Raw genomic sequence first — 23020 nt, forward strand, 5'->3', positions numbered from 1 at the left:
TAGCAGAGACATAACGGGGTTCAGTGCCAATACTGAAAAAGATACTTTGAGTGTACTGTTGGAAGAGCTTAGTAAGAAATACGGCAATTTTTTTCCATTATTTTGAATTAGGAATTGATGTATTTTTGTAAAGTTTCTCTTCAACTACAACTGACTGCATTAAATGCAGGAAATATTGAGCAAAAGGCATATCAAAGGGTAAAGCAAGGTGATTATAGTTACTTTTCATATTTGTGATGACCTGTTCTTGATTACCTTTTTTTTGTGGAACTAATCAAATGATTTTTTTCTTGCCTCTTAAACAGGAACACAATTACTCATTTTCTCTTTAATCTTAAAAAAAAAAATCCATTTATTTAGATATTTGAGGGACTTCTTGTATGTGTAAAATTCAGCCAAAAGTTTTTCTTTAAATCTGTTCAATCTTAAATTTAGCCTCTTTGAGGTATAGATGATGGCATTATGTTTCGAGTTGAAGATTTTCTCTCTGTACTGGAATAGTTAAGGCTGTAGGAAGTTGAGTGTATGTTTGGAACTTGAGTATGCAGTTTGAAACAGAAGAAAAAAAATGCACACAAAACCCCAAACAAACAAAAATTAATCCACGTACTTTAGTCTGTGCACCTTTTTATCAGTGGACAGTTTCTTCCTCTGACAGAAATCCTGCAAATGAGTTTTGAAATCAAAACCAGTATTGCAGTGTGTTCTGCTTAAATTTGCTTACTGTTTGCCATAGTTTTGTCTGAACACCTGTGTGATGGTGGAATTGTAAAAACGATGCTCCACTTTCATACTGGAAGGTACCTGCTAATTTTATGACACCTAAGACACTGCTTGATCAGTGTTTGTTCTGACCTCTGCTTTTGTTATTCCTTACAGTTCTAATCTCAGCTGGAAATATCTTTGAATTTCTGTTGGGTTGCATTTAATATAAAATGTGGTTCTCTTTCCCTCTCTCAAAACTGACATTTCACATTTGTCATGAAGTGCTTGCTTGCTGTTATAATAATGTCACAAAATGAAAAATAAGTGGTATTTTGGACTTGGTACAAAATTACCACATGAAGCAGAAAAAGATTAATTGATTGTCTAGGTTGATCTGAAATTTGCAATCTTTTGCTGTTTAGTTGAGCTGTAGTTCTAAGATTCCATGAATCTGTTTTCAAACCTTCAGATAGCTGGCTTCCTCCAGCTCTTAAACCTGTGGTAAACTTAACATCCTGGTGCTCCCAAGGTGGTGGTGGTTCTCCCATTATTGAGGGAGAGGACATCTGTCAGGGCAGGTCATAACTACGATACTCTTGTAATTATAGTACAGTCCCATAAATAGTTATGTTGGGCTTTGGCTGTTGGTCATCTCTAACCCCAGTCTTTCTGTGTTACTGAATTTTTTATGTAAAGAACGTAGGGATTTGAGTATGTAGCATAGTTAATCAAAATATTTTTGTGATGAGAGTTCTGGGAGACACAGGAAACATCAATCAGCAATCCTTAAGTTACCAGAGAGGAGCTCCTTTCACCTCTGTTTTCGTTATTAATATCTGTGACCTGCTAATGGCAGTCTTAACCTCTACTTTAAGCAGTTTTCGTGAACTCTTTGAAAGCTACATTAAGAAAAAAAAAGTCTTTTTAATAGTTTCATCAAGGCTCATATTAGGCAGATGTGAAGTTGAATGATTTTTGTCTATCAGTTAAGCAACAGGAGAGAGATTCTTATTTGTGTGGTGCTTCGGTCATGTCACGCGAAGCCTTCTGGTCCTGAAGGCAGTACAGAAATGGTTCTGATACTGATAACTTTTCAACTTTAGCTTGAAACTTTGCTTTAGAAGTAGTAATGAAAAAAATCATACAGCTAAATGAAATGGCTGGTACGTGGAGCTGCAAATGTGGTGGTCAGCGACTTGTAACCAGCAGATCCACATGGTCTGGAGCAGCTGACTTGTCACGGTGTGGGTTAGTTGCTTTCTGAAGTTTGGAACATGATGTGTTTGAGTGAGCAGAGCTTTGTAATGAACTGCTTCTGTTTCTGTTCGTCATGATGGTGTTAGTTAAAGGCCAAGCTTCTGAGCCAAAACAGAGGGAAGGCAGTGTTATGTTAACATTTCTGAGAGGATTGACTTAGTTTAACACAGGGATTAATGTGATTAGCTTTTTATCAGAGCTGCTTCTATATTCACTATCTCTTCTTCATAACTTCAGAATCTGTCTTGTTGGGATCATTTGAACAATTTTTTATGCAGCATCAGCAACAACTTTTTAGTCTTTTTTTTTCATTATTCCTTGGCTGTGCACGCTTCCTTATGTAAAGCTGACTTTGGTATTGGCCTCTCTAAAACTAATTGCCTGTCCTCTTTGTTATATTGTTGGTTTTTTTTAACCCATCTAAAAGCATATTTTAAATTAAACAATTTTCACTTTTTAAACAGCTTCTACCTGCCAAAAAGTTTTGGGAACCTGATGATTCAGCAAAAGATGGACAAAAAGGGATATTCCTTGGTGATGAGTGGAGAGAGACTGCATGGGGAACTCCTCGTAAGTGATAAATATATATGTACTGAACAGTCAATCGTGTTTAGTGTTATTTCAAAGTAAAACAGTACAATAAGCGTTAGGTGTATGTTAAATTTGTTTTTCCTTTTGTTTTAACTGTAGAAATCTATGTTGCACTGGTGGTTGTGTGCTAGAAATACTTTTTGAAACTGAGATTTGGATTTTTTTATGTAATTGAATTTTGGTTTCATTTCATTTCTCATCTGTAATGAAAAGCAAAAATATAACAAGTTGTATTCAGAAAGTACAATTGTGATTATTTATTTATTTTTAACAGACCATTCTATGTCCCAGCCGATTATGGTACAGAGAAAGCCTGGACAGGGTTTTCATGGAAACAGTGAAGTAAATGCTGTATTGTCTCCGCGATCAGAAAGTGGTGGCCTTGGAGTGAGCATGGTAGAATATGTGTTAAGTTCCTCTCCAGCTGATAAATTGGATTCCCGGTTTAGGAAAGGAGCTTTTGTAAGTAATATAGTGTTCAACTTGCTTAGTTATCTACTGTAGTCTTACTGATTTACGTGGTTATATTTTCCACCTAATTTGTCCATTTTTTTTTATCTCTTCTTTTTAGAAGGAAGTGTGTAGTTGCTATCTGCCTTTCTTCCTTGGTTGGAGGGGGCAGAAGAGGTCAGAGGGAAGTGGTTTGGGAATCTTGACTAAATAGCTGTCTTAAAAACAGTACTTTCCTAATACCTTTAAATAAAGGTAGGAAAAAAGATTGCGAATCCATTAATTTAAAATCTGTAATGGGCTTTATTTTAGAACTTTCTATTTTGTGTTTCAGTATAAGGGGGTTTCGTGTACTGGATGTTTTAACTGTGTAAGATAAAGTTTAATTTGAGGTGTTACTGCTTTAACAGTGCCGCTATAGTTAAGGTTGAGTTAGCTCTTCCATTATAAATCTTGGCATTCCTTTTCACATTCTGGCAGTTATTAATTGCATGTGGTTAAAACTTGATGACCAAGTTACCCACCAAATGCAATTTCATTGAAAACAAACTGTTTGTATTGTTTACGTGCACTGTAGTGTAGAATTAGGTCACCTTGTGGTGCTCCTATTGTGTTCTGTTAAATACTCAGAATCAAACAGATTCTTTTTCCTCAGGGCACTAGAGATGCTGAAACAGATGGACCTGAGAAAGGAGATCAGAAAGGCAAGGCTTCTCCATTTGAGGAGGACAAAAACAGAGATCTTAAACAAGGAGATGATGAGGATGTTACTAAAATAAATGGCAGAGGTTTGCCAAATGGAATGGATGCCGATTGCAAAGATTTTAAGTAAGCTTTTAACTGTTTCTCAAGAAGACGAGCATGTCTCTTAAGGCATTATTACAGTTCTGGTTTGTGTGTCAGCTTTAAGCATTATCCAGCTGCAGATTGATTCTTGCTGCTACCTCACGTCCTCCCTTTCCCACTGTGCCACATGTTTCTTAGGATGTCATTAGTGTGTGTATCACTTCTCATGAGACAGGTTCATCTTAATAAAGTCTTTCTTCAGAGTAAATGAGTGCCTTCTCGATGTGGTGAATTAAAGAGGGATGAAAACTTTCACCCTTTTAATTGCAAAGAAAATTCCTTTCTCTCTCTGCTTCTTTTTAATACTTTATAACTTTTGCATCTGATTGTTGTTGTAGAGAGATAGTCCTACAGAATTTCAATTTGCCTTGTAATTTTGCTGGTGGATACCACAGTCTACACAGCTATTTCCCCACAAAAGTTTTTGTAGAAACCATTTATTTGGCTAAGGAGAAACAATGTATTTCTCTGTTCACACAGCTGAATGTTATCTATTCGCAATATAGAATGATGTTACAGTTTAATTGCTTTTTTATGAAACAAAATGGAGCAAGCTCAATGTTTTTGAAGTACAAACTCCTATAGAAGAGCACAGCCAGCCTGTTTTTTTTTTTTTTTTTTTTTTTTTTTTCCCCCATAATAATAAAATGCATTTTAAATTGGGTGTTTTTAGAGGACTAATCTTTGGTTTTAAATGACTGGTGCATTTATAACTGTCACACAGAAGAGTTAGCAGGATTAGAAAACTAGAGTGCTGCTCATAAATTGGTATCGATGTGATGAACGTGACCGAATAGTTGTGATTTCATTAGTTTATAATTAAACAAGTATATTAAAATGTGTGTTTGAATCCCATATGTAAGTATTTCTTATCCTTTAAAAAAAAAACCACAATGTAGTCACCTGAGGCCAAGGAAGGAGTTTTCAGGCCTATTTTTCAGGACACGTCATTGAAAAGAATATGTATCAACCATATCAGAGAGCTCAAACTAATTACCTCCTTTCGGATGCATTCCGCCATATGTGAAATAAACTTGCTTCCAATATTATAAGTAGCAAATGCAGAATAAATTTTGTCCCACTTTTATTTTCCAGAATCTATTTCAGTTTTAAAATACTTGTTTGTAAAGTACTTTTTGTAATATTTAAAGAGGGAAATGACTAAAAACTAGTGCAAAAAAGCATCCAAAGCCAGTAAACCTCTCAAAACGTAAGGTCATCCAATTTAAATGGCCCATATAAAGTGATGGTATAGGGCCCTCCATGTAGAGGTTTATAATTGAAGTATTGACACAACTTTAACTATAGCAAGAACAGCACCAATATGAGGAGCATCCTATGCTAAGTAAACATAAGTATTAACAAAGAAACTTTGTCCTGTCTGCCTCCTTGTATTTTTATTGTACTTACTCATGGCATTTTTTAAACTAAAATACATACTGAAATAACTGCCTCTTCCTTTTGTTCTTCACTTTTTTGATACTGTGTGTTACTTGGGAAGAATAAGGAATGTTAAATGGCTTCAAACTCAGGTTTATTCATTGAGCAAGATACAGTTACTAGCTAGGATACTTAGATGATAGCCAGTATGCTGTAGATGTTTGAATGTGACAAACATGTGACAAACAAAACAAACAACCTATGACAAACAAATGAACAAAAAACCCTAGTGCAACTGTGCTTTATCTTGAAGTATTTTGTCCAAAGTAGTAGAACATATAGTGCTATTGACTTAGCTCGCTAAATATCTCTTTAGAGTTGATATTAGCAAGTGCATAAGTACTAGCAGATTTCTTTGCATTAACCTTATGCTTTGGTGAAGAAGAGGGACTTCACCTTTGGAGCCCTGAGGAGGGAGGAGAACAGGTACTAAAGGCTGTGTCTCTATCTTAGAATTAGTCTTCTGGCAGTGTAGTGTTGGAATAGATAGGATTTTAGTCCTGTAAGATTGCTTTTTCTGGTTATGAACCCAGTCTTCACAAATAAAGCAGACTTGACTGGAATTTGTGTGTTTTCTGAGAAATGATAGATAGATATAATCACAGTGCTCAACACGACTAATGTGTTAAGGGATTATAGACTCCCACACAGCTCACTCCTGGTAGCTGACTTCAAATTATTGTCAGTAAAGAAAGGCTAGTCTAAACAGCAGGTAAGATACCAGTCCGAATTAAGGTACCTTAAATCTAACCAAATACAGGGTTGGGAATCTATTTAGGATGTGAATCTGTTGACGTCTCAATTCAGGTGTTTGCGTGCAGGTGTTTGCAGGTGCACTGGGAGATTCCCCTGTAGTCAGTGGAAATGCAGTCAATACAGCTGTGGAGATGTGAGAATGATTCAGTTTTCACCCTAAAGTTAATTCCTAGTGACTGGTCAGTTGAGCTGCTATCTAGGCTCTGTCAATGGCACTAATTAAATTTTCATCCTCAGTGGGGTTTTAAACGCCAGTGCACCTACAGATGCCTAAGTGTAGCTGTCTAAATCCCAGACAATCGCCTCCAGCTCTTCTCGTTTGGAAAGCTGAACTTCAGGGTTTTGACACAGTAAACAGTTTCCAGCTGCGTATCTCTGACTTGGTGTCAGAAGAAAAAAGAGCACTCACATTTTTGCTCCATCCTAAGGATTTTCCTCTGGAACAATGGGCTGTGTTTATTCTTAGGAAAGTCGAGATGGAATTAATGGGGTTATAGTAGGGACGCTTTTTTCCCCTGAGCAATCATCTGGTGTAGTCTGTTAAATCGCTTGTGTAGGAAATGAAATGTTTTAATTGATTGCTAAATGAGGGACTTTCAGTTTTACTTAGAGGTGAAAAATGTATTGTTTGCTTTGAGATGTGAAGGATACTAGCTGCATTGTATGTTTGTCTTTCCTGGTAGAACTTTTATTGTTGCCTTCTCTTCCTTTGACATGAGATCCACTTAGCCATGTCCTTTTATTTATTTTTAATTATTTCTCTTCAGTATGTTTTATAGTGATTCTGTCACCACCAAAATGCAGTAAAGAGCCATCCCAAAAGTTACAGGTTATTGCAGTTCACTTCACTGTAAATAGCCTCAAAGATTAGTTTGTTGTTCTTCTTACAGTGATTTAGAGACATGTATATTCTAAAGTTTAAGAGAAAAAAAGAAAGAAAGAAAAAGGAATTATGCTTTGAAATGAAATGTATCCTTTATCTTGAGCCATCAGTGCATGCTGGTTAAAATCAGTCTCTTGTTCTCCTTTGTAACATCTCTGTGTTCAGAGATCCCTTTAAAGTAGAAATGCTGTACTCTGTCAATAGACAGTGTTATTTAAGACTGTAAGAGTCTATCTTGAATTTCTTCTAAACAGTCGTACCCCTGGAAGTCGACAAGCCTCCCCAACAGAAGTAGCTGAACGCTTGGGTCCCAATCCTAGCACCACAGAAGGATTAGGTCCACTTCCCAATCCTACAGCCCACAAGCCTCTGGTAGAAGAGTTTTCAAATCCAGAAAATCAGAATCTAGATGCCATGGAACAAGTTGGTCTTGATTCTCTACAATTTGACTATCCTGGCAATCAGGTACAAATGGACTCTTCGGGAGCTACTGTAGGACTTTTTGACTACAATTCTCAGCAGCAGGTTAGTACTGGACTTGAAAAGACACCAGATGGGTCCTTTGAGTTATGCGTTATCCTCTTTGATAGTTGTTTAAGCATGTAATGAATTTTGTTTTATTATATGTCCTTGATGTAGTTAAAGGGAAATATATATTTAATCTGGAAGAATACTGGTGCATAATTTTCCAGTTAAGTAACTTCTTAGGGTAGAAGCTTGGTTTAATCTTCTTTTTTTTTTTTTTTTTTAATAAATAAATCCCAGTAAATTATAGCCCTGACTTTTGAAAACTGAAGTGCTTCTTTTTTCTTTGTTTTTTTTCTTTCTAATAGCTTTTCCAGAGGACTAATGCTCTGACTGTTCAACAGTTAACAGCAGCCCAGCAGCAGCAATACGCACTGGCTGCAGCTCAGCAGCCACACATAGGTGAGGTTTTTGTCAAGTGCAGCAGGTGTCTGTGGCAAATGTTTGTGTGTGATGCTCTGGTTATAATCCTTTGTTTCACCTGCTCTATTCTAATTTATATAGACTGGTTGGCTGATTTTAGTGGTCTCCTGAAAACTGCCCCAAATTATTGCCTAAGACTGTCCTGCCCGTAGAAAAGGCTGTTTGCTGATTTATTCTTTTGTGTATTTTTTTTACTTTGAACTGTTGTATGCGAAGAAATGAAAGTTACTTCAAAAAAAGAAGTTTTTCTCTTATAGTAGTGATAGAAACAGCACTTTTGTCATGCTGTTATGCAGTTCAATGTTTTTGATAGTCCAGCTAAAACCATTATGTAGTAGAATTTGGAAATCAAACTTTTAGTGTTTGGGTTGATTAATTCTTTCTTTGTTAATGGCATCAAACAATACCTTTTGGTTTCTGGAATTATTCTTTAGCAAGAATTTTTGCTGTCTGTTAAAGTAATGCAGTGAATGAGTTGAATGGATAAAGTTCTTGGGTGAAGCTCACTACCAGCTCAACCAGGAGGCTAAGTTTCAGTGACACCAGTATCAGTTTTATCAGCCGCTGTGGCAAAGATGTGCATTTGGGGAGGGAGAAGCAGGTGAGGTTGGCACATACGAGGAAGCAATTCCTCATTTAAGGAAGGGAGCTCCTCAAATTCTGGCGGTGTAGGACAGATGTAAAGATTTCGGCCCTTCCGGCTCTCCACCACCAGGCTGCTGAGGTTTCTCCATCTGTGCATTAACTGCAAGGGGAAAAAGGGTTCTCGGTGTCAGAAAGGCAGAAAGAAAGAGGAAGCAGCATCTCCAAACTATTGTCTTTTGCTCTCCTGTGGTATGGTGAGGGCTCAGTTTCCCCCATCAGCTTGTTGAGCTGGATTGTGCCAGGTCAGGCAGATTTAAGCAGGGATCAGCAGCCTACAGCTGGGCTGTAGAAGTGGCGGCTCTTCAGCATCATCCAGCTGAGGGATACAGTCATGGGGTTGGAAGCATGGCAGGCCGAGACATCTGTGTGAGACCACGAGTCCTCTCTAATGCCTTGCTTTGACTTCTGAACTGCAAAGAAGCCCCTTCCCACTAAGTGCTGACACAGCATTCAGCATTCGTAACAAATTTAGCAGCCAGCCTCCTATTTGGAAGGAGGAACATAGTTTGGTGTGCTGTGCTTGCTTGGCTAGTTGGTGCCGCATCGTTGGAGAAGGTGTGTGAACCTGACTGAAGAGGAAATCTCCTTAGGTAGAAGTGCTTGGCTTGATGATTCTTCAGTTGTTGCCTTTACAGTCTTTACATCAAATTTAGATTCTTGTAGAAGTGGGGTTAGCATTGCGTAACTGGATAGTTTAAATCAGATACCTGGTTTTTAAATATCTGATTGTTGACTGTTTTTTTTGCTACTGTCAGTGAAAAGAGATTTATGTATCTAGCAGGTGATTCTTTATCTGGCTGATGCACCCAAGATACCAGATGGTTTGTCTGATGAAGATTTAGTTGTAAGACTAGTGCGACATGTAGATGGTTAAAGTTTGGCAAGGTAAATTCCACCTGGAATAATCCGTTCTGTTTAAGGGTGGATAGCTGTATACGAGATCAATTTCTTTGGAGTCTGTAGATCAGCAACACAAAGCTGTTAGGCTCTGGGAGCAGTAACAAAGGACTGGTGAGGAGAGAAAGAAGCTTTGATTTTTATAATACTGTATCTGCTCTGACAAACTTCCAAAGTGTAAGCAGTTCTGATTTTAACAGATATGCCTTGTGATTTGTTTGGTTTGAGTATGATAATGCTTGCTAAGTATGTTAGCTATAATTAAACTCTGTTTATTACTGTAGCGGGCGTATTCTCAGCAGGCTTGGCTCCAGCTGCTTTTGTGCCAAACCCATACATTATCAGTGCTGCTCCTCCAGGTACTGACCCATACACTGCGGCTGGATTAGCTGCAGCAGCCACCCTAGCAGGTAACTGAATGCTTTCTAGTGTTTATCTTGATAATTTTACTGAATGAAATTAGAAAGAAAGTCCATCCTGTTTATTTTTTGTTAAATATATTTCTAGCAGGAGGGACTTGTAGGGAAATATTTGCAGTTTTGAAATTTTTCACTCTGTAAAGGGGTTCAGTTCTTGTTATGTATGCATTCTGAACATTTCTTTCCTTTGGACTTCTGCAAGCCACAATTAGGTTTCTTCTTTTCTAAAAAAAAAGTTTATTATTAATAAGGTTGTATCTGACATTAGTAGAACGTCTTATTTTCAGAAGACGAGACAGCTGGCATTTCCTCCTACATTTTTACTCAGTGCATGAGTTTTCTAATTCCAGATTTTCTCCTTCCCAGTGGGCATGAGAATAAAGTGAGTCTCCAGTGTGCTAAAGAGGCCCAGACACCAGATAAGCCCCAAGCCCAGGAAAATCTCTTTAAAAGTTGATAGTGCTGTGAAACAACACTACTGAGTATTCAGGTCCCAGCTTAGTGCTCAGACCTGAGCCTAACGGTTTCAAAAAACACTAGAACTCCGGTTGGTGGTTTCACAGGAAAGGCAGTAGAACAGATGTATTATGTATTTGCATATTTTATTTATGTACAACACAACGATATAAAAAGCTCTTTATAAGAAGAAATAATAGAACCCATAGAAGAATGTTTATTTACCAGCAGGTTGAAAGGTAAGCGTGCAAGATTAAGCATACACTGAGGGTTGTGATTTAGTAGACAGGGAGGGAGAGGCAGTAGTCATGTGCACATGAAGGAATTACATAGAAGGGAGGAACAGTGGATGGCCAAAGGCTCAGTAAATCACTGCTGGGGGGATGAATTTGGCTCATTCCATGACATCCTTTGTCCAGCTGTGGGAACTGATTTTGAGTGTTCTTTGATTAAGCGTTAATTACTCTTTAAGTTTTTCCTTTTATCACCTGAGTCTCACAAGGTTATTTTTTCTTAGAGCAGTTATGGCTTCTTAAGAATCCTTTAAATTAACCCATTTGTGTTAATGTGTCATTTTTGCTAATATGGGAGAATTTATTTTTTAATACCGATTTTTGTTTCGACATTTAGAAGATAGATCAATGAGAGATGCTACAAACAATGTAAACAATTATTTTAATTGGCTGCAATAGATAGAATAATCATGTTTTCTGTTTTTAGGTCCTGCTGTGGTTCCACCTCAGTATTACGGTGTTCCATGGGGGGTGTATCCAGCCAATTTATTTCAGCAGCAAGCTGCAGCAGCAAACACCACAGCAAATCAGCAAGCGGCTTCACAGGCACAACAGGGACAGCAACCGGTACGTTCTCCATGTAAAGGAGACATGTCTTTAAAGCCCTAACTTAACTTTTTCAATCTGTAAAGCAGATCAGATTCAAGAAGACTTTACTTGACTCCTTCTTGTTCTGCTGTAACAATGAGTGAATATTAATGAATTTACTGTTTGATTTCGTTTTAATTCTCAATTTCTTTACATTACTGATTATCATAGTCTTAAAATTCACTTACTGCATACCAAATATTTGGCTTGTTGCAATCTCAATTTCTAAAAATAGATGAAAAATAATTCCTTGAATCTAGGTTGCCATGCTGTTATGAATTTACCTGTCCAGACAACACAGTGTGTGTACTTAAAGTAAAATTTAAAACTAATCTAGGAAAACTAATATGAGGGCTGGAAAAGAGAGAGAGTGGCAATTTATATTACAACATCCCTATGTTTCATGTTATTTTTACCTTGGTAAATCATGACTAAGCAATTGGTACAAGAACTTGGTGGGATTTTCTTTAAGTGACTTTAAAAAATATATTAACTTTCTACTGTTATTCTGGATGCATTTTTGAAGCCTTAATGTGATACTCCAGTACAAACAAATGGCCTTTTTTTTTCCACAAACGAAAAATTCAAGATTTACAATAACGTTATGCCTGATAGATGCTTGAATGAATGTTAGTTCATTTTCTACTAGCTGTATGGTTAACTTCACTGCCATTTGTAGAATTTTGATGTATAAGAGATGACTTTGAGTTACCATGAAGAACTCCCAAGTTGCCTCATCGCTGTTTTGCTATTTGGGTGGAGCTTTCTTCCTACTGATCATGGTTATTGGTGAACTGCATCGACAGTTGAATTTGTATCTTCTCGCCAGTGGCCTTTTGCTTTTTCTATAAAAATTAATATCCAGTTGGTACAAATCACATGTAATATATTTTACGGGGATATATTGTAAATGTAGGGGGTTGGAGTTGGATGATCTTTAAGGTCCCTTCCAACCCGAGCCGTTCTATGATATCGTTTTCTTCTTATTTTGGACCCAGAAAATATTATTTAAGCTGAGAGGAATAAAGTAGTTGCAATAATTTTGATTGCTTTTCAATCTGATTGATTCCCATAGATAGGCTGTCAGAACATAATAAAAGAAACTTGTGTGGTAGGGTGATGTGTTACATGAATTTTTAAACCTTAATAGGTGCATTTTTACAGCATTGTTGGCACAGTAGTATTAATTATTTAGACTACAAGCTTTGAAGTATTCATACTAACACTGATCAAGTGCCTGAGTAATGTAAGCAAGTAATAAATGTATTTGTCAAGGAAGGACGAGCGTTCAGTTAATCTGGATCACAAATGTTACCACTTTCAGATTTTCTTTCTTATTCATACTCATTATCATTGATGGAGCATACATGAGATCTGCCGAGCAGGGCAGATATTTTGTCACACCTGTGAGCAAATTCATTTGCTTGTTTTTGTTTATATATCCTTGAAACTGATAAGGTGGAGTATTCACAATGTGAGATTCAGAGCTAAGTATCAATTTGCATCAAATATGCAAAGCAACTGTTCTAGACCTTTTGCAGCATATAATGGACTTGCTTTCTCACCTTTTAAGAAAGTGTCGTGTTGGTCTGCTGCAGGTTCTGCGTGCTGGAGCAACTCAACGCCCACTTACTCCCAATCAGGGTCAGCAAGGGCAGCAGGCAGAGTCACTTGCAGCAGCTGCAGCAGCAAATCCAGCTTTGGCTTTTGGTCAGGGTCTTGCTACAGGCATGCCAGGTATGTACGTCTATCAGTGAATTAAGAGTGTACTCAATTGTTAAAATATTGGTGTTATTAGATACCAACTTAACTATCAAAGGCCTGCTACGTTTATGATAAAATGCTTAGAACTGAGTTCTACATAGTTATATGTTCATAAAATAATCACACAGGATTCTTCAAACACAGGTTAATCGAGCATCTTTGATTTGAAGCGTTTTCTCTGCTGTTACAAATGTATGCACAAGGGGTATCACATAATTGCATATATAATGAAGCAACTACATGCTGTCTTAAAAGGTTATGAATTGTCTAAGTAGTTACTCTGATGCAACATGAAGTAATAATTTGTCTTTCTGAAGTTTTTCTTTTACCTGTGGCATATTATAATAATAACTGAAAATCTAAAAATCAGAACCCAAAAATAAATTTAAAAGGAAGTTACTGCCTAATTTCCTCTGAAGACCACAATGTGCTTGAAGTGGAGGTACTCCAAAGTTTAAAGGCTCAGATGTTTTTAGCAGGCATGGCGTCTGATTTCTGGGGAATGATTATTCTGTGTCCCGGTACGTGTGTCATAAATTCATAATACCAGTTTGAATTTCAGCATCCTTTTTAAATGCTAGGTACAATTACCTGAGCAAGAACAGCTAAAGCATACTTGGCCCTTCTTCGGTATCAAAGTTAAGGTTTTACACAGTTAAACCAGGTAAAGTTGATGGTAGCTGCAAATGCACTTGACTTGTACAGGTTGTGTCCCTTGTTAGCAGTACTGTGAAAATGCCTTGCAGCCTGCAGACGGTGGATATGGTTTGTCACTGGATGCTCTGGGACTGCACTGTGTGCTTCATCCAGCAGCGGGATTTCATACATCTCGCTGCAGAGTAGACCGACTATTGTACTTTGTCTGCTCTGTTTTATAACAGCAATTTTTATTTCCTTCCATGCAGTACTGTCTGCAGCTTTTAGCATCTTTCTCTTCCTCCTAAAATGAGAAGTCATCAAAGTGTGCTGTCATAGCACCTTTCAAGTGGTTTCTCTGCGCCTCCCCAAAGCAGCAGAGGCCTGCAAACAGTACAGCTTATCAGAGATGCTGTAGGCATCTTTGCAAAGGCCTCAAAGGCTTATCTGTGCCTTTTTGTGTGTGTTCTGTGGTTTGCTTTTTTGTTTGTTTGTTACTGCTGCTTATTAGTTCTTCCTTTGCACATGGAGCTTTAGGATTGTGGAGTGGCCTGTGCCTTGTAACAAGGTTGTGACACTTAGCTGTAGTCAGATGTGAGAAGACCCGCATTGTAGGAAGACTTAAATATGGCATTATTTTCTAAACGTATCCATCTTAAATAATTCAAGGGTAGTTCTTAAAGCACACAAAAGGCAAAAGCCCCCTTTCATCTGAAGTGCAAAGAGAATGTTTGAAATCCACTAAGTCTATTTCCAGAAAAATTATTGTTCTCTTTTAAAATCATCAGAAGTGACATACTTTGGTCGTTGGAGTTGAGCAGTTACATTTTAAATTCTTCTGGTCCTAATGTAGCAAGTCATTCAGTAACAAGAGTTCTTCAAAACCAGACAGTTTCTGGTAAGAAGAATGCACAAGGCAAAGTCGGAGGGTATTCCCAAGTTCATCATCTATGTTCAGTACATATTTGTTTCTACAAATAAAACCAGTCTTTATCACAGAGGAGGGCTGCATTCGGCTTAGTCATCCAGATTTGGGAATTTCCATGGCCTCAGTTGTCTGAGGAGCTGTTGTGCTCCCAGGAGATGTAGCTGCTGTACAGATGCTGCAGGGCTGCTCAGTTTACCCTAAATTAGGTGTCTGGTGGCTTAATCACTCTGGAGGCTTTGTTGCTTGTATAGGCTAGGTCAGGTGTAACTTCAGTTATATCCAATTCGCCCAAGTCTGGCTGACACTGACTGCAGTGGTGCATCTAGCGTGCAGATGGACGTCACTGTAGAATGGCTTAGGTTGGAAGGGACCCCAAAGATCATCCAGTTCCAACTCCCCTGCCATGGGCAGGGACACCTCCCACCAGACCAGGTTGCCCAAAGCCCCATCCAGCCTGGTCTTGAACACCTCCAGGGATGGAGCATCCACAGCTTCTCTGGGCAGCCTGGGCCAGTGCCTCACTGCCCTCTGAGTGAAGAACACATATATAAGTTGTCTGAATTATGTGCATAAAACATTAAAATCAACAGTTTCGGTTTGTTGGCATTGCAAGTTTTATTACCTAGAAGAATTTGTAGTGTGCCATTGCACTGGGCTGCGCGCTGTACCTCCTAGTGATACGAAATAGAAGTCAAATTTAATTGTGGCAGATATACAGGGAGTTAAGGGTATTGGCAAAGTTGCAATGGTTATAGCAAGTCTAAATCATTTACTGATAGGAAAATACGTTCTGAATGTGATTTGTTGAGAGGAAAAGCGCAGAGATAAGGCTGTGTATATCTTTGTCAAGCCAAGCAAAAGGATATAGCAGTTCAGTTCTCAGTGAGCTTGGGAGACTGAAGCGGAGGATGCAACATTTAAGGAAAGCAGGAAGATGAAGAGCTGAATACATTTTCAAATCTGTATGCAGAGGAAAATAGCCAGATCTTGGGAATGTTCAGAAGGAAGAAGCTGTAAATTTTTCCACACAGGGACTCCACAGTGACTTGCAGGTTATGATCCAGAGTGGGGGGAGAGGTGTCAGGGTGGTGGTGTTAAAAGGGGCAGATAATTGAGCTGGCAGTAGGAAGTGTCACATCTGTCAACTTGAGCAGAGAGAAGTGACAAACTTTGACATATGTTTGGCGTAAACCTGTGTCATCAGCGAGGGAAGATGCATAGAGAGAAAGGAGTAGGAGATCTGGGCAGAGCTTTGTGTTATTATATATATAAAAAAGTGAGAAGAGTGTATGAACTATCCAATGAAAGGCACTGAAGAAATTACTGGATGGATAAGAGCAACACTGAGCATGGGTTGTAAGAGCCAAGAGAACATAATCTCCTCTCATTTTCTCATTCTTTAAGAACATTTAAGATTTGTGTGACAAGAATCCAAAAACTTTTCAAAGTGTGGCTTTGGAGACAGTTGGAAATGATTTCAGTAAAGCAGAACACTGGTAAACCAGGATGTTTATTTTAGTATTCCCTGCTGATCTTAAGACAGTAAGTGTAGATAGAGCAGCCGAGTTCTAAGATGAAAGGTGTGCTTAGGATATGATTAGGAAGCAGAGTGTGCTTTTTTTCTTCTTGTTCCATTCTAAGACCATAGGAAGCTTGAATGTGAAGTCACCGAAATGAGGTCTGATGGTTGTTAATTTGAGGGGGAAATCGCATAGCCACAGGGAGGAGGAGATTTGATGGAGAGGTAATAAAGAATGAAACACGAGGAGAGAGGGAGTTAGAGTGGAGAAGACCTGGCAAGTCACCATCATGCCTTCGAGAAGGGAGAAGGCTGGGAAATAGTGTCTGTCGTTGTGCATACCTCTCTGGGGTAGGGCGCAGAGCTTGTTGAATATGGTGTGATGAGGGAGGGGATAGCAGAAGGCTTCAATTTTGCTATGAGAGCTGCTCTTCAGTTATGTAATCTGAGATGGCATCTCTGAAATCATACCTATGATGTCAAAGCAAATAATTTTAGACCTTGCTTTGAGGCTCCAGATGCACTTGGCAAGGTCTCAGCTATTAAATAGTCTCTGTGTTGCTTTCTTCTGGTGGTTTGAGTAGAAAGCTGAGAGATTTTATTATGTGTCACTTCAGAGACGAGGAGTATGGAAGCATCCCTCAGTTCTCTTACATAGCTCGGGCCTTCTGGATGGGCTGTATCTCGATGCTAACAACCTAGCTTATTACTAGTTTTAAATGACCTGTTTGTGGTTGGTGTGAGAGTGGCAAGTAAGCGTCAAGAGAATTGCAGATTTTGTAATACAAAGGGCAAGTGCAAGTTGCTTCTGTTTGTTAATTCAGCGGTCATCCTTGTCAGTTACTTTAGGAAAACTGAAATTAATGTATTAAACCGCGTTAGCATTAATTCCAGAAAATTTAATTACTACAATAGCGTAAATTTTCTTTTTGATTTTTCTTTTTCTTCCCCACCCCAAGTATTTCACGTTGGAAAATAGGCTTGTTTACATTACGCGGGCCTGAAGTCATATAGAGTGCTGTGTATTAGTTTCAGGTGAGCACAAGGGTGCAAATGTATGATCAGTCCTTTTTTATGTATTTATAGCATTATCCATGGGTTCGACCATCTGGAGAGAGTAGGTGGGCAGAGCAAATACTGGTAATTGTTAACCAGTTCTGAGTCTTGAAAAAGTGTTTTTCTGTGATACAGCAACAACCAAAAGCAGGACCAACATGATCTGACCAATTGAACATGCTATGAGTAAAAGTAGGAAAGGAAAAGGTAATTAAATATTGTTAAATTAAACATGGAAATAGTCAGTCTCACTTCTCCCTAGCTTGGGAAAGCAGCAGTCTCAGTGGTGAAGGTGGTGGAGCAGCACAGCTCAGTTGTGTAGGTGGAACAGGCAGTGGCACCTGCAGTTAAAGTTTTCTGACCAGTTTCATTGTAAGACCCTGCTTTGGTTCTTTTTAGCTAAGTCTCCCTGTGTTGCTGATGGGGAAGGAGAAGGTAGGTGCACCTGCACCTAGAATGCAAAGCAAATAATGAGCAGTGAGAAAAAACAGGTCGAGGATGATAGTACTGACGAGTTTTCATAATCAGTACTGTGCATTCATCTTCCATCTGGAATGAACCTGAACTTCTGGATTTTCATTGCTCCTTTCCAGTTCGGTTAATATCTGAGTCTCCTTCATATCTTCGGATTTTCATAGTGTGAGAGAATTTGGACCTGAATCTCCAGCTTCCTTGCCCATAGCCACCAGGCTGTAGGCAGCTGGTGTTTCTAGCTCTGTTTTTAAAGCAAGGCATCTGAGAAGAAGAGATTATACATCTTGTTTTAGAAATTGAGGAGAACAGAATATGACTTGAGAGCCTGGTGATGAAGGTACTCACCTGGAATTAGAGGCCCTGGTCCTTATGTTGAGGTCTGTACCTGTTTCTGGGAGAACTTAAGAAATTATGCCCTCTGTTAGACCTAGATTTGAACATGAATATTGACTTCAGGTAATGTGCAAAATCTTGGTTCTTACGTGTACAAAAAGAGTCGTTTGGGTGATTTTTGCAAAATCTTTTTTTTTTTCCTTAATAATATGAGTAATATATTTGAATATGGAAGGAATGTTGAAATTCTCTTTTCTTACTGCTTTATAGGAATAGTCAAACTAAAAATTAGTGCTACCTTTCCGTTGTCAGTATCCTTTCCTAGGTTATTCTAGCTCTTGTCTTCCATTTTTAGGGATTCTTATTCCAGTTATCCAATTTGATTATAAAGTATCAGAGCTTGAAAATTAATCCTCTTGCTCTTGTACTAAATAAGTGTTTTTTTGCTCTTTTGTATCTTTTCCTTTGCTTCATTCACATCTTGTGTACTATTTTTCTTCCTATTGCTTGCTTTTTTCCGTTTTCAGCTCAACTTCCTTTCTCCCCCAGTTCCAACTCTGTCAACTGAATGAAATGGTACTTAGATTACAGTCTGTGTTCTGTGAAACTGACTGGGACTAGATCATTTTTATTGTTCTAAAATATTCGTGTGTGTGTGGAGCACACCTTTCATGATGTATTTTTGTCGGTGGTCTTTAAAATGTGGCCAGGCAATGTAAGGAATTGCCAAACTTGCACATAGTTTGGCCCTTTAACTGTATAGGTTTCAATACCTTTTCAGGAGTATGAAAATTGTAGAATATTTAAAATTGCTAGAGAAAGCTCATTCAGTAGTGATCCAATTCTGACAAGTTGTGGCGTTACTGTACCTTTTCAACTGGGGTATTGGAAACTTGATTTATTAACCTTGAAGATACACACAACTTCAGATCACTAAATTTAGCTGTTCTAGTTTCTTCAAGATGATGTAGAACACTCCTAGGCTTTTAGAAGATTTTGGCACTCCTTTACAGTGTTCTTTTTTTTTTCTTTTGATGTCTGGTTGATGTTCTGGGGCACTACTGCAGAAATGCTGTTTTCCCCATCGTGGTTTGGTGCCAAGATACTTCAATGAGAGAAGTGTTGGCTAATCAAGGCAACCTGTACTCCTAATTCTTCTATTCTGTATTGTGTAGGCTATCAAGTACTAGCTCCCACTGCCTATTACGATCAGACTGGTGCCTTAGTAGTAGGCCCTGGAGCAAGAACTGGCCTTGGAGCACCAGTCAGATTGGTGGCCTCAACCCCTGTTATAATCAGTTCTGCGGCAGCACAAGCAGGTAAGTATTGGGTCTTACAGGGAGCTTTCTTCCCATTTTGTACTGAATTTTAGTAATGTTAGTTGGCAGGTATTTTATATTGCTGATTTGGTTGGTATGCATCCTGTGAGGCTTTCCAGCTGTGGAGAATATACCATACATGCTCTTTATTTTTTCACCTCCCTTTCTCTACCACACACTGCTGTTTTGATGTTTTTCAGAGATGCGGCTTTCCTTTTATTTTTTTTTTTTTAATTCAGATTTACAGTCCACTCCCCATCCACATACAGGCACGTTTCTGCAAATGCTATTGCTTCTCTGATGAGAACATTTTCCCTTTTCCTCTCCCCAAGCATATAACATGCACTGCTCGTTGCTCCCCAGAATGGTGTCCTCTAGGAAGCATCATTTCATTGCTTCAGCCTGGCAGAAGATGATGGAGTATTCTGGGGCCTTGCTATGCTCTTCTTATGAAAGTATTCTTTTTTTTTTTTCGTGAGAAGTATGGCAAGGAAAAAAATACTTAATGGATAGCAGAAAAGGAGAATTAGAAATGTGAAAACTATACAGTTTTCTTAGGTTCAGTCTGGTACCACTTTATTAAAACACTGTATTTATTGTATTTATTAAATTAATATCCAAAATATTAACACAAGATGAATTAATGTTTAGAAAATGAGATTTTAAGTTAATCTATAAGCTTCCTACTGTGACATTAGTTGCTGAAGACGTCTTTGTTAGCTGCAACTCTGCCATTGTGAATTTGAGTATCGAAGCACAGTTCAGTGAACAGTATTGTCTTACATGTTTACACTGAAAATTCTCTCCATTACGTTAACTATTCTGCATCTTTGAATAGCTTATAACATATGCTGTCTTCATTTTTTTCCCATTGTAATTAAGACTGTATTATATTATAAAGTCTCTCTTAGTCCTTTAATATGTGAATTTCTGCTTGTTTAAGAGGGTTTCATAAAAATAAGATTTAGATCTGAATAGTCCATTTTCAGTCAGAAATGTTTGAGAGAGTAATGATGATTGAAAACGTGTGTTTTACAGCTGCAGCTGCTTCAGCTGGAGGAACAGCAAACAATCTCGCGGGAGCCACGAACGGTCTATTTCGGCCCCTTGGTGCCCAGCCACAACAACAGCAACAGCAAACAAATAGTAGCCTACAATCCAATTCATTTTATGGCAGTAACTCTTTGACCAATAACTCCCAAAACAGTTCCCTTTTTTCCCATGGTCCTGGCCAACCAGGAAGTACATCTCTTGGCTTTGGAAGTAGCAGCTCTTTAGGAGCAGCTATCGGCTCTGCACTTGGTGGATTTGGCTCATCAGGTAGGTCATTAACGTAGTGAGGACATTGTGAGACTTGTGTGATAAGGCAAAAAAATGTATCTGTATCCAGACACATTATATGCACATACATTTCCAAAAACAGTGTTGAAAAAAAGTTGTTCAAGTTTAAAGCAAATTATAGGAGAGGAAAAAGGGGGGTTAAATTCAGTCTGTATTCAAGATAAATTTTTGAAAAATACCCTGTAGTTACAGATACCTCCAAAATATTTTTCCATATTGAGCATTGTACTTTGCCCCAGAACTTTATATTGATTTTTTTATTAAGCTTATTTTTTTATTTGCAAACATGTCTTCATTTTATGTTTAAAATAACAATTGATTACTTTTAAGATACGCATTCTTTTGTTGTTCTTCCTATATCAGGAAAATTTCCATCTTTTTTTTTTTTAATATCACATGATACTCTAAATTTAATCTAATATTGCAGTGTTTCTTTCCATAACATTTTTTGAGGATTTAGGCTATCATCCTGGAAGGACTTAAAATATAATAATAATTGTTAATTTCAATAGATTTAATCTTAGATACAGTTAAGCAGAGTTTGGGGCCTTAAATTATAGCAACAGATGTTCCTGTTTGTGCTATCAAAAAAAAAAAGTTGTCATCTTTTGTATGCTCTATAGCAGAAATTTATTCTCACAGATTTAAATATAAAAGGTAGGTTTTCCTATATTTAAGGTTCAGCATTAGTAAGGGAAGTTAGGAGTCTTTTCTAAAGAATATTTCCTTTGGCCTATTAGTGTCTAAGTTACAGAACTGATTTGCTTACTTTTATTATTTTAATGAGATAAATGGAGCATATTTATATTATGTATCCTGCAGATGTGTAGAAATTGGAAGAAAAAATTATACTTTAACGGTATTTTTCAAAGCAAATTGCCCCGTGAGACTTTATAAAAATGTTGAAAGGAGCGTAGAAAGTGACTATTATTACAAGATAGCTCAGTATATGGAAAAACAGAAGGAAAAACACACCCTTCAGTGTTAAAACATGATACCTTTCATTTGGTAACTAAGTGGAGAATAGTGACATCAAATTACTGCATACCAACGCTGAGATCTTCTCAGTATTGTTTTTTCAAAAAATAATCTGACAATTTGCTTTAACGAAACTAATGCTAGGAAATCCAGAATAAAGTTTTGCGCTGGTCCTCTCTAACCCCTCCCTGTAAAGAGTGGAGTAGGGAACTCTAAACATGCTTTTTTCAATATTTTTTTTTTTAAAAGAAGGCCACTCAGATGGGTAGGGCTTCTTAACAATTTTCTGTAGTGCCACAGCAGGTAAATCTCACAAAACAATTGTGCTATCCCAGTGCTGTATTTTGTAGTGCAGATTTTTCCTCAGCTACTTTCAGGAGTTCAGTGAATTCTTAGCAGCTGTGTTTCGCTCTACATACAGTTTCATTTCATTGATAGATGTGGTCATAAGCATATCTGCATATTTAATGCAGCACACCCATTTTAAGTCTCTAGATAGAATACTTTTAAGCCACAGAAGTCTCTATCCAGCATTATCACAAGGACCTCCATACAATACAAATTTTAGTTTTGTCTCCTTAAGAAGAAACAGAACAGCTTTTATTTTTTTTTTCCTGGCACAGGAGATGATGCCTTTTTCTTGTAGCAAAGTTCAGTTGCAGAGCCTCGTGCAAAGCCTTCAGCATAGACAGCACGTTCTGAAATCTTGCAGCCGTGTCCTAGGTGATTTAATTAGCCTGGTAGTTTCCACAGGGAAGCAGGAAGCTTGTGCTTTTGCAGTTTGAGAAGTGCTGATGAAAGGTGCTACCTAAACCTGAAAGATTTTTAGTAGTTTTACTGGAGTAAAAGTACATTGAAAGTGCCCTTCTGCCAAGTATAAATTGTACTTGCCATAACAGCCACTTAAAAATATGCTTCCTGATTTTAAAAAATAATAAAAAAGCAACAAATAAAAAACTGAGCTGTATGTACACATGAATTGAATTACACAGATTAGTACTTATAAAAACGCTGTTAATGCATGTTGAGGCAAATTAAAAACGAGTTTAATTTTTGATTTGCCAAGGCTTCAGCTTATCTGTAGCTTGTCTAAGCATGTTGTAAGGGCTGGATTTCAGTTAACGTATTCCATGAGGTCTGACAGATGGCAGTACTGATCTTGCCCTTACACCTTGCTTATGTTTCAGTTGCTTCGGGGAGGGAGGGGAAGAAGCTCTGTTTAAAAAAAAAAAAAATTAAAAAAAGGCAAAGTTGAGCCTGTTCTAGCAGAATGACTGAGCAACAAAGGAGAAAATAGGAAGAGGCGAGCATATCATGTAAATGAAATCACATTACAGTCCTCTTTTATTACAAAGTTACTCACACTCCACTTTAAATATTTAGGTACACGATAAGGTACTGCAGCTTAACAGGTAACTGAGAATTAGATTGACCACAGCAGCTTCCCAGATGACTTCTTTCGGCTTGTAGCTAACACAGTTAAATTTGTTTAGTGATA

The 23020-nt window shown here is 37.9% G+C and overlaps 1 protein-coding gene across 7 annotated transcripts in view; it reads left to right on the forward strand.

Annotated features, from left to right (window-relative positions):
• The window catches only part of PUM2 (pumilio RNA binding family member 2), a 70215-nt gene that overhangs the window by 26643 nt on the left and 20552 nt on the right, over positions 1-23020 (forward strand). For all 7 annotated transcript variants that reach the window (XM_035560236.2, XM_035560235.2, XM_035560234.2 and 4 more), the window contains exons 3-12: positions 2427-2532; positions 2828-3015; positions 3659-3831; positions 7183-7453; positions 7762-7855; positions 9703-9828; positions 11014-11153; positions 12773-12911; positions 19060-19203; positions 20242-20523. In XM_035560236.2, coding sequence (XP_035416129.1) covers positions 2427-2532; positions 2828-3015; positions 3659-3831; positions 7183-7453; positions 7762-7855; positions 9703-9828; positions 11014-11153; positions 12773-12911; positions 19060-19203; positions 20242-20523 — 1663 coding nt within the window. The remainder of the gene's footprint in view (positions 1-2426; positions 2533-2827; positions 3016-3658; positions 3832-7182; positions 7454-7761; positions 7856-9702; positions 9829-11013; positions 11154-12772; positions 12912-19059; positions 19204-20241; positions 20524-23020) is intronic.

Source organism: Cygnus atratus, chromosome 3 (genome assembly GCF_013377495.2).
Source record: "Cygnus atratus isolate AKBS03 ecotype Queensland, Australia chromosome 3, CAtr_DNAZoo_HiC_assembly, whole genome shotgun sequence".
Taxonomy (NCBI): domain Eukaryota; kingdom Metazoa; phylum Chordata; class Aves; order Anseriformes; family Anatidae; genus Cygnus; species Cygnus atratus.